We start from the raw sequence: 11,859 nt of genomic DNA, 5'->3' as shown, positions 1-11,859 counted from the left end.
TGTCAGGGTCTTGCGCAAGCGTTGGTGATGCGTGCGGTTACAATGCGAGAAGACCGCAGTGTCAGGAGGAAGAGCAGCCAAAGAAAGCATTAGCGTTACCGCTTTAAGCCTAGACATCACCTGCACGCGGGAAGGGTCCACAGATCATCGCAGCTCCTTGTTCACGACATCAACTCGTGCGCCACGCTGTAATCGCATACCCGGCTCAGGTAATGAGTGATGAAGAACAATATAGCGCTTATCTCATGTCTAGATCTAATAATGCCGACTACACTGACTACAACCTCGTGGCGTACCGCCGCAGATCCCCCTTGACTTTCTTTTTCTTAGCTTTTCTCAACTCAACTCAACGTGCAATCTTCGATGGCCCAACTCTCCTTAACTTCCTTTCCCAAGATGGTGGATCCTGGCTCGATTAGAGGAGTCACTACATACTGATCCGCATGCTTGGGAGTCAGCCACAACAGTCCCTGCGCCTGTCCTTCGTTTTGCGAGATACGCAGGATCTATCACATGGCCCATGCCTCATCAAACGATCGGTTCTGTTCTCATACGTCAACAACAATGTTTGATGGCTCTCTCCTTAAAGCTTTCGAGATGCCTCGTCATCCGCGGAAGCAGGCTGGTCGAGTTTCCTTCCCAAGATGCATTCTCCCTTTGTCACTCGTTCATTTCTTTTCGTCGGCTGTTTGATACACAGCATACGTGCCACTCCTTTAGCCAACGTAACTCTGCCTTCACACATTCCAGTTCCTAGCCCGACCGGCGTACCACCATATGACACGATACCCTCAAACAACAAGACCGAAAGATGGGACAGCCCAGAATACACATGGATCTTCCAGTATCCCCTACCAATACCTGCTGTGAAGGAGGCCAAATTGTAAGTACTCATCATGTTGAAAGTGGCCGAACGCTGACAGTGGGTAGCACCTACACCAATGAGACTACCGGTGCTGTTATCGACTACTACGAGGTGGAAGTCAAGGCTGCCACCCAACAAATATACCCCAATCTACCAGCCACTACTCTATACACATATGATGGGTCGTCACCGGGACCGACATTTATGATGCGAAAAGGGCGAGGTAGGTCTCGGCTTCATTATGTCTATGAAGTCAAAGCTGATTCAGTTATCAGAGGCAGTAGTACGATATACAAACACCAGTCCAACAAACTCATCAGTTCATGTTCACGGCCAGTACAACCGTGCTCCGTTCGATGGCTGGGCCGCAGACTACGCATTCCCTGGTCAATACAAAGATTACTACTATCCGAACGCACAGAACGCTCGAACTATCTGGTACCATGTCAGTCTCCATTGATCTCTTTCTACCTTTTAAACCACACGTTGACTTTTAACAGGACCATACTGAGCGCCAGACCGGCGAAAATGTATACAGGGGCCTCTCTGGCTTTTACATCATAACGGATGAAGACGAAAAAGCCCTCGGTTTGCCAACCGGTGACCACGATATCCCGTTATCCTTGAGCGCGAAGACATACAATCCTGATGGCTCGCTACTTTTCGATACGAACAACAACACTGGACTGTGGGGCGATGTGATTCATGTGTATGCGCACATTACTCTGGATAGTTGATTTTTGAGCTGACCCGGAAACAGAAATGGTCAACCATGGCCGTACATGAATGTTGAGCCACGCAAATATCGCTTCCGCATCCTTGACGGTACTATCAGCCGTTGTAAGTCACCCTACGAATCCTCCAGTTGCAACTTTGCTAACGGCATCTAGCCTTCGTTCTATATTTGCAAGACGATACAACTGAAGAGACCGTGGACTTTACCATGATCGCCTCCGATGGAGGACTGTTCTCCTATCCCGTCAATACATCGAGCTTCGCTATCTCCGAAGGTGAACGCTACGAGATCGTCGTCGACTTCGCCGACTTCCAAGGCAAGAACATCACAATGCTCAACGAGCGCGGAATGGTAGGAAACCTCGACTTCGCCGCAACTGATCGTGTCATGCGCTTCGTAGTTGGTGACACCGTGACAGACTGCACCAACAACGACCCCATACCATCCAAACTTCGCTACATCCCTCCTCCCCCGGAAACCAACGTCACTAAGAGTTTCAAATTCTCGCGAATCGACGGCGAGTGGTTGGTCAACGGTGTAGGCTGGGAAGACATCGAGAACCGCATCTTGACAAGACCTGTCCTGGGCGAGGACGAGATCTGGGAGTTGAGACACGGAGGTGGAAATGCCTCGCACCCTGTTCACATCCACCTGGTCGACTTCCAGGTGCTGTCTCGTACGGGGAATCGTAACGAGGTGATGCCATATGAGGCAGCAGGTACAAAGGACGTTGTGTGGATCGCTCCTGGTGAAATCGTCAGGGTTGTGGCTCGCTACGCACCGTGGGCAGGTGTTTACATGTTTCATTGTCACAACCTCGTCCACGAAGACCACGAGTAAGTTTTCTCGGATACTGTAGTCACGAAGTTTCATACTAACAACATGCAGCATGATGGTGGCATTCAATGTCACGAACCTTGAGAAATGGGGCTACGACAACTCCACTATGTTCATCGATCCCATGGAGCCCAAGTTCCGGCCAAAGAACATTGACGACGCGGACTACACAGAAGGGGCTATACGAGACAAGCTGGACTGGTTCTACAGTCTCAACGCCTACGAAGAGCGCTCTGAGTGAGGGGACGTGGTTACATATCGCCAAGCCTTCCTCGTTGTCCATTCTTCTTCTTCCGTATATACCAATGCCATCTATTTTTCTCATCTTCCATGGCACTGAGACCTCCACAGTGGAGTAGTGTTTGAAACTAAACATCTGACGCGTGACAAAACAATCCACAGATGCATACGTGTATGGAATGTGATCTTTGTTTTCGTTGAGTCCTCTACACGCATGCTCGCCAATCGGATTCGAGAAGGGCAAGAAACCTACCATTCAGCCAAACCTTCACCAACATCTTGGCCTTGACTAGTGGTTCACACAGTACCACCCTCACGTACGACAATCATTTCCCAGCCCCAGCTTACCATCACATGGAACTCTGTATAAGAGCGTACACGTTGACTGCCGAGCGGACCATCGGCCATTTGCATTAGCGACCGCTCATCTGCAACCCTCAACTGCAGGGTCCAGCATACCTATCGGCGCAGGTCGAACAGCCTGCCGCAAGGCTTCATTACGGACCGACGAGAACCAAAACGCCTCAGCCAGCGGGGAGACGGTAAAATCTGCTCACTTGCCAGAAGGGGAAAATGAGACAGACGGGATCTTCAGTGTCAGATTGGCTGTCAATCAGGATCACTGGTCTCATGTTTGACCGGCTACCCCCCAGCCTCTACATGCTTCAGCCTTGAAAGAACGCGCAAGGTAATTCCTCGTTATTTGACGTCCAGCATCGCCTGCAAGGCCACCCCAGATCGTCAGCGGCCGGCTGTTGTCAAACGAGTCGCGGGGTCCAGGGCCATGAGTCAAGCGCGAACTCAGACTGTCAGTGTCGTGTCGGGCTCATCTCGAGAGTTTAGAATATAGCCGTATGTTTGTCTCAGAATTGTTTGTAACACAATTCCGCCGTCGTCCCTCATCCACCCGTTGGAGAAACGATAAGATTGCGCGAAAGTGGGATGAGGATGGTTCGTTCGTCGTGTGCCCCTCGCAATGAGGGGGTCCACATGTGGCCCATGTTGCAACGTCGCCTCGTCGATCGATTCGAAACATGTCCGAGCTGCTGTGCTGTGCTCTACATACGGTACACCACGGCCGTTGGAAGATGTGTTATCCGTGCCGAGGACATGGTCCACCTATGCATGTCACATGCCGTCGTATCAGCATCTCGTAGTGGAGCCAGACACGAAATCGCGATGAGGGACCTAACCGTGTCTTCGCAACTTCCTCTTACAGTTGCGGAACACGTTCCGCCATTAACAGTCACGCAATAGACTCTCTCACAATCCTTCCAGCCCACAACACCCACAATTAACTTCCCACAGTCTCACTCCACATCTCTCTCTCATCGCGATCCCATCGGCAAGGCTGTTCTCGGCCGTTTTTCGTTGGTGACGTGGGCTGATATCATGGAGGCCGTCGTAATACAAGTGGTCGCTGGTCGCACTAACCGGCGACTACGAGCCACCTCGGCCCGACTCAGGCGGTTCGCAATACAAGCTTCGCGGTGTTGAGCGCCGTGTGGAAAGTGCCGGGTAACGCGGCGTTGCGCTCCTCGTCATTCCGGGTGGAAGTGATCGAATCGGAAGTTGCCGCCGACACTCGCTCGCTGCCTTTTGGTAGGATCTATCGTTGAGGCATTTGTAGGCGAGGTGATGGGATGAATAAGGCCGGATCGACTTGCTTGCGAATGCAGACGTCGGTAGTTGGTTCATGTAGATGGTCATTTGGTCTGAAACACGCGAAGCTCTTCGTTAGTGATCAAAGTGAGGATATGCAATAGGGAGATTGGCTGATTGAAGTGACGAGGCAATTTGTGCCTGCCGTGTATGAATTGTGTTTGTGTCTACTATTGCGCGATCTAGCTATGTCTATCATCTATAGCGACTGCTGCAGTGACTCTTGCCGAAATCAGATGAGGTACTACCCAAACGCCGTGCTATGCAGAAGGGAAAGCAAAGAAGAAAAAGAGAGAAGAGAGTCGAAAGACTTCTACTCCTCAAGCACACCAGTCTCCATCATGCTCTCCCGGAGAGCCTTCTTGTACTCGCGCTCCATACCGTGCCTGACGGCGTCGAGGACGTTCTTCACAATAGCCTTAGGCTCAAAGCGAGGTGTGGTGCCGCGCTGGTAGACACCAGTCTCGACTAGGATAGAGTACCAGTTTGCGGAGTCGGTGTGCTCGTTGTACTCGTTGGTACCCCTCACATCGGACTCGGGTGTGTCACCTACAAAGTAGACGGTCGAAGGAGCTGAGTTAATGCCGTGGGTGTCGCGACGCCACTCGGCAAGAAGGCGGGTGGCGAATTCGAAAGTGCCAATCTGAGGCTTGCCAAATGCGGTTGTCTTGAGCTCGCGGCCAGTGACAGCCTTGAACATGGCCTCGAGTGAAACACGGAGAGCGCCCATACCAATACGGGTAAGGTCATGCGAAGCACTCCAGACGACATCGTTGTGGGAGAAGAAGACTGGTGGGCCTTCGTCAAAGTTGGCAGATCGGGTTCCGAGACGACCGTTCTTCGACATCAGCAGGTCGAGGATGATCTGCTGATCCGATGCCCAATCGCGAGAATCGGCGAACACGAAAATGGCGTCAATGTCGACCTCAGCGAAGTTGCGGACTCGCGAGTTCTTGTATTCTTCCTCTGTGAGCTTGCGGAAGGGCGTAGTATCTTGGTTGTCTTTGATGATGTCTCCTGGAGTGACGCTGGAGCGATGTTAGTCGATGTCATGGACAGGTGTTGCGGGCGAACTTACACATCCTTGAAGCCGTAGCCCTCAGCAACAATGCGGCACTTCTCGCCCTCGCCTCCAACGACGAGGACGGTGTTGTACTTCTCTGCCATCTCCCTCATGGGTGTGTGCCCGCAAATGAACTGTCCAGGTGATACTTCCATCTCCATTTGCTTGCTGAGTTGAACGCATCGCTCGGCTTCAGTCTTGCCACCACCGTTGGTAACGAAGATGTATGGTACAACAATGCCGTACTCGTTTTCACCGTTGAGCATCTTCATGGCTTCAACGGCTTCTGGGATGGGTCGTCCACCTCGGATGAGGACACCATCGATATCTAGGATACGTTAGAAAAGACATGCTTTACCATAGTGACTAACATACCAAAAGCGAATGCGTATTTGTCCGTAACTGATGTCTCTGGGGGAGTGTAACCAGGAGATCCAGGAGTGTTGGCAGCGTCAAGGTGATGCCTGGCAGTCTCGAAGGCACTGGCGATCTCTGATGCTTTTGATGAGGGGGCCATGAGATGTTGTGGGGGGACGACGACTGTTGGGCCCATCTTGATGTTGTCGCTGGTAGCCTCACTGGCAGAGAGGCGACGCATGCCCGTTGAAGGGGCTGCTAGAGAAGGTGCCGACATGATGATGGAGTGTGTGGAGTTTGGGTTCGTGGAAGTTTGCAACGTGTTTGTTGCAAGAAGTTGTACAGTTGTGGTCTGAGCAACTCTGGAAACGCTGGAAGTCCAACAGCCTTTATAGTTTGCGAGCCCGATAGATAGGTAATGTCTCCAGAAAACCCCTCAAAGGAAGCGGAGAGAACTGTGGGTATGTGGATAAGTGGATATGTGGAGGTGGGTTGATGGTTGGTTTGCGCGCAGATACCCAGAGTTTTATACCGAAGAGACAAGGTAGTCTGTACTTCGCCCCCTACACTACTCAAACGTCCACTGCAACTCTAGCGGCACGGTACACTGCGCTTCTGCGTAAATGTGCCGGACCCTGGACGATAAGGGTATGGCTTGGGATTCTGTTGGATGGCATTGCGTAGATCTATGGCGTCACTCGGGCAGATTGAGGGCAAGGGACGGTTTTGCAACACCGGAATTCGATAGCGGTAGGGAGAGCCCAGGCGTGCGCTTCTGACATGTGGTGAGAGATTGTGGCATGTTTCTCGATGCCCATTCGACAAGTAGTCTGGTAATGTTGCAATAATAGTGGGTATGACAGTCACGGTACAGGGCCTCCTGCATCTCAGGCGGTCTCAAAGTATTGCCGTCCCATGCGCGCCATGTGGTAGACGGCCGCGGTTGGTGTTGCTGTGGAACTGTGTTGCAGAGTTTTGAGGGTCTTTTGCGCTAGTGATGTCATATCTGATTAGCTCGCATATCGCTTCGGCGCCTTGGAACAGCCATTCGAATCGGCTGGGGCATCCGCAAATGAAGAGCCTCAGGGACTCAGGGCAGGCGATGCTGATGAGTCCATCTGAAGTCTACCAGCTCCGATCGATAGCTCCTCGTTTCCGGCGAGAACCATCCGGCCGACAATTATCGCCAAGTATCGGAAGCTAGACGAGGCAACTTGAGGCTCAAACGTAGGCTATCTCGGCAGACATGCCAATCCGTCTTAGGCTCTTAGGCTCTTAGCCTTCGTCCGTCGTCACCATATTGAAAACTGACCTCGACTGAATAATACAGCATCGATAGAGACGCAATACACCTGCGATTCCATGCGCGGGCCTTATCGCTGCCTTTCACATGTCGAATGAGACGACTGACGCACCTCTCTTCCGAGTTTAGGCGCGTGCATTGAGCCATATCTCCCCAGCTTACATGTGGTGGGCCGCGAGTAGAACCAGTACCCACAGGCATAGTCTCAGGCCATAGCGCTTGACGTAACTGTACATGAATGTACACCGCAACTGGCGGCGCATGTGCAGTACGGACTGCGGCGCCAGGAAGCATGTATGCCATCATTCCGCATTATAGGATCGGGCTGCCATTGTGGATATGGGTGGTATTTACTCAAAACCAAGCTCAGCACCTGGTATAGAAAAAGACGAAAAGAAAACCCCGAGAACGAAAGCTGAACGACTGTTGACGATTAGTGGTTGGCGTAGTGGACGTAGATTGAGGCATTTGGGTGGGAACGCAACACGAGTGCCTGGTCAGTTTGGGAGAACACATTTAGCGGCCAGTCAAGTCACGCATCCTGTGCACATTGGCGCTTTCAGAATGCCGCAAGACCCGTTTAGGACCGGAATCCCCTCTGCAAGGAGCAATGATCTGAAGTAGCTCCAGCATTATGCAGGAAGCGCACTTATCGCGACCGGTGTTTTGGCTGCGAATTCTAAAGAGACGGATGAACGGGGTTTCGTTGGAGGTGGTGGACCTTTGTATGGGGCTTTGGTCGTCGAGCACGTTCTTCTCCACCTCTCCACGATTTCCCCAGGAGTTGCCCCGAAGTTTTCGAGTTGTGGATAGCTCTAAAATCGGCTTTGCAGAACTGGAAGCCCTCGCATATGTTGCTGTATGTGTTGAAGATGGTGTAGCAGCGCGATGATCTTTTAGGTCCCTTCTCCACCACCCTCTGGCCATGAACGTAGAAGATTTTCTACACCCACGGGGTTCCCGTCGCAGGGTCTCGGCACATCTGCGGCGGTCCACTAGTTTTGCGGAGGGAAGATGGAGGAGGCGCTGATCGATCAGGAGATTGGACCCTCGCATCTGTAGTCGTTTTGCCGCCGGCACGACAGATCCGAGCATGAGTCGCACAAGACACTCGAGCTGTACAGCTGAGTCTAACCGAGGAAGATGAGTAGGCCAGCGCTACGAGAGGCGGAGTGGCGTGCTGCAGTTGTGTTGCAGCTTCGGGATTCATGAGGGTGACGTGAGAGAGGAGCCGCTGAGGGGAAGGAGCAGCCCATCGCCAGTCGGCAAGCGCGCGCGCAGCACCTGGGCAGCTGCAACGAGCAAAGTGCTCATCCCCCAAGCACAACTCAGGATATGCTCTCCATCGGCCCGCGCATATCCAGAACAGCTCCAGGAGAACTGCGACGCGTTCGAATATGAACTGGACAGGTGGCTCGCTACAGCGCACCAAGAAAGCCAACACGGGCGTGGTCCAACAGCAGAAAGCATACTTTGCCCGAGCGCGGACACAGCTCCAAAATGATACCAACTCTCCCGTCGCTCCATTTCGCCCTAGCTACTTGCAAGACGATGAGGACTCCTACCTTTTAGGCATAGCACCATTTGGCTCAGGCTCTCTGCGACACACGGGGCACGCAGCAAAACGTCGCAACGAGAGCACGCAGCCTGAGCACACGCCAGGCAACTATCAGCCAACCGCAAAAGGTCGTGAGATAACGCCGCATGGAGAGTCGCACTCAGACGATCGGCTTACTCACAAAGGTAGTAGTGACAGCTTGTCACTCACTTGCCCGAGTGACCGCAGATACTAACAGATAGATAGACTTGCGTAACGGAAAACGCAAGGCCTCCGAAGTGGATACGGAACTGCACTTGCTCGAAGCGAATAGGAAGAGGCTCTTAACACAGAAAGATTGGGTCGGCATCGACCCATCGAAGCCGGTCAGTCTGCGGTTCCGCTCGAGCAGAGAGAAGAGCAAGATCGGCAAGCGCAGAAGAACGACAAGAGGACGCGGTGCAGCCCCAAGACGAAAGAACAAGGATGAATTCGGGAATGAAGTCCATAATTTTGCAGACGACGCCTTTGCCCAGGTCCATGGAGATAGTGGTCCACGCCAGCGTCTAGATGATGTTCGAATCCGGATTGGCACAGATGCAATGACAAACACTTACTCTACACAATTGGACCAATATGCGCAGTCGCATGCTTCCTCTGAATCCATGCTTTTCGACCAGGAAGAACCGCTTGCACAGCTACGCTCAGCGAAGCCACCTGCCGACCTTGAGCTTCTTGCAGCAACTAGTGCTTTCGAGCAAGCTGATGTTGCTTCCCGTGCGCCATCGACCGGTGAGCAACCTCAGCACTATGGCCTTGCTCGGCGCAGTGTAGCTAGTCCTTCTCCAGACGCTTCTGAGCAAAAGAGCTTTACGGGTGACCAGTTTGAGCTGCAGTGTCAACCTGCGAAGATGACTTCTCTTGAAAACGAGAGCTCTACGCATGACTTCCGACTCACACACCATGCTTACGGGGAAGAGCGCGCATTTCGTCTCGCCTTCAGCGGCTCCAACTCTACTGCAGGTGCCCGTGGTCGCACTGCATCGGATGGCAACCAGATCGGTGAGACAAAGCCTTTTGACGATCCAGACTCGGTAGGTGAGTCCAAGATGGGATATGTGCATCAGCACGATATTGATAGGGAACGATCAGTCGGCGTTGACGTTTCTGCTGCCAATACAATCGTCGATGAGGGTCCCTGGAAGACGTATCTCGCAATCTCCGATGGTTCAAGCCACTCCGACAAATCCATTCCATCCAGAAGCAGCGTCCCGCATGATTACCCCACCAAGAGACATAATAACGAAGCTGCAATGGACTGGTCACAGCATGCCACTCAAGGTCAGGGCAACGAGAGTCGCATTAGCTCGTCCTCCGTTTCCGCCTCTTTGCCGTCTTTGAAGAGAGGTGTAAGAATACCAATATCGGCGCATGCCTCCGACATGGCCCTCATTCGTCGGGACAGACCGGTCAACGCTGCTGTGCAAAGGCTGGACGAAGACGAGAAGAATTGGCAAGCGTTTGTTTTCCAGACCGACGATAACGATCAAGGAATGCATGATGATGCATGCAAGACATCCCCGCTGGTTCCAAAATACTCGGAGAATTCATCCTCAAGGTGTCTGCCACTATCTCGTGCCGTCAGCTCTGTCAGCCCTGCAACGTTCGAGTCTAGACCTCGAATTGCTTCTGGCACGGGCTATGACGCCTTGGAATCCAGAGCTTTAACGCCATCAACATTCCTCAACGACGGTTCATTGGGACATGGTGGATTTGTTGAGGGAGTGAGCGGGAATAAGCAGGGCGAGAAGATGTCGGGTCGCAAAGTGTTCGACGGGCAGTCCCATGCATCTCTGCAGAACCACGCTTCCTCAGACATCATCTCCTCAAGGGTCTTCAGTAGCACAAAAACGTCCCGCAACCTAGATGGACATGCCAGCGCCGTTGCACAGCATCCAACATGGTCGAACAGACGCATATTGTGCGGAAATTCGCAAGGGTCTTCCTCTGGCTGCGATATCCTGACGAGCGATGATGGGGCACTCCACCTCGTCGATCCTAACAAACGTTGACAAGGTACATGCTGGTTGGCCGTCTCAGTGCGGACGCGGGATGCCTGAGGCTGAAATTTGGTGGAAAGTTTCGGCTCTTCCTGTAACATGGATTCGCCATTTCATGCCTATCGATATCGCAACGTAGTACCGTGGTAGGCTAACAATCGGCGTGCGACCTACTGCCATGAGCGAATCAAAATATTTTATGGGGCCTACACGTTCTCATTGGCGCAGATTGTGTACGATGGGCAGTTCATGCCGCAGTCCGGTAGCATGAGCTCAGCTCAGCTCATGGACACAATAAGATTCCGATCGTCCGCGCTGCTCAACATCCGGACAGCATCGGCAGCGCAAACATGGAGCAGCAGAGTGATGCAAAAGTTCAATGCAGAAAGCCATGTGAAGATTTCGATATGAATGTGTGGAGGCATCACCCTTCGCACGGGAATGGGTACAGGGCACTGAATGCATGGTATCTTGGCCAGAGATGCATGTCATCGTTGCAAATGTTTCGAGCAGGCTCAGAGCAGGCGGGGCTACGTGCAGCGCTATTTCGGGTGAGCCCTACGAGTTGTGACAACACAGTGCCGGCCATCCTTACTTAGCGAACGGCAACGACGACAACGGCGAGCCTACCGGATATGCGTCCGAGGGGCTACGAGAGGCCGCTGGTGCCCAAGGGCCGAATGCGGTGCCACGACATCAGGGCATGAAAGGAATCAAGGCATGAAAGCGGCAGCTCAGAATACCTACTGCGCATCAAAGAAACGATTGGACAAAGCGCAACGATGGACTTTGATGCATCACACCGCCCCAAGTCACATGGACAGGACGAAAGTGGAAAGCCCGGCACGTTGGCATCGTGTGCGGTTGATGTGCGGGGGCGGTCGTGGTTTGATTGGCAGCAGGGCGCCAGGGGCAGGAATCCTTCCTTCTCGAAGCTGTGGAAAGTTTGTGGAACAATCACGCGACTCGCAGTGGCAGGGCGATGCGGATACGAGCATTGGGCGCACCGCATTGTCGCGCCATTCTTTGTGAGGAGCGGGACGTGCTGGAATTGTGAAGCAGCCGAGTCGGCTGCAGCAAATTGAGGGGCCAGCAGAAGGTTGGAGGGCGTCGACGGCGGATCCCTGACTCTGCGCCGGCCGTCAGAAGCCGGCTATGATGATGGAACCGTTGTGCCGGCTTCGCACTTGGGTTTCACT

At 52.9% G+C, this 11,859-nt stretch overlaps 3 protein-coding genes across 3 annotated transcripts; 2 read left to right on the top strand and 1 right to left on the bottom strand.

Moving 5' to 3' along the window:
- Window positions 1-644: 644 nt before the first annotated feature.
- Window positions 645-2,679, top strand: J4E83_006824 (uncharacterized protein; the record flags this gene model as incomplete). Its single annotated transcript, XM_049333734.1, has 7 exons — window positions 645-883; window positions 931-1,088; window positions 1,141-1,310; window positions 1,366-1,574; window positions 1,626-1,705; window positions 1,756-2,437; window positions 2,490-2,679. 7 exons carry the CDS (start codon window positions 645-647, stop codon window positions 2,677-2,679), a joined length of 1,728 nt encoding a protein of 575 aa, XP_049186990.1.
- Window positions 2,680-4,653: 1,974 nt separating this feature from the next.
- Window positions 4,654-6,037, bottom strand: J4E83_006823 (uncharacterized protein; the record flags this gene model as incomplete). The annotated part of the gene is made up of 3 exons (XM_049333733.1): window positions 4,654-5,368; window positions 5,419-5,731; window positions 5,779-6,037. The coding sequence occupies 3 exons, from the start codon at window positions 6,035-6,037 to the stop codon at window positions 4,654-4,656; spliced, it is 1,287 nt and encodes a 428-aa protein (XP_049186989.1).
- Window positions 6,038-8,460: 2,423 nt separating this feature from the next.
- J4E83_006822 (uncharacterized protein) lies at window positions 8,461-11,384 on the top strand (the record flags this gene model as incomplete). Its single annotated transcript, XM_049333732.1, has 3 exons — window positions 8,461-8,806; window positions 8,868-10,119; window positions 11,240-11,384. 3 exons carry the CDS (start codon window positions 8,461-8,463, stop codon window positions 11,382-11,384), a joined length of 1,743 nt encoding a protein of 580 aa, XP_049186988.1.
- Between the last annotated feature and the right edge of the window lie 475 nt (window positions 11,385-11,859).

Source organism: Alternaria metachromatica, assembly GCF_023757995.1.
Source record: "Alternaria metachromatica strain BMP 0045 chromosome Unknown scaffold_16, whole genome shotgun sequence".
NCBI classification, from domain to species: Eukaryota; Fungi; Ascomycota; class Dothideomycetes; order Pleosporales; family Pleosporaceae; genus Alternaria; species Alternaria metachromatica.
This window is presented reverse-complemented; position numbering and strand designations above follow the sequence as displayed.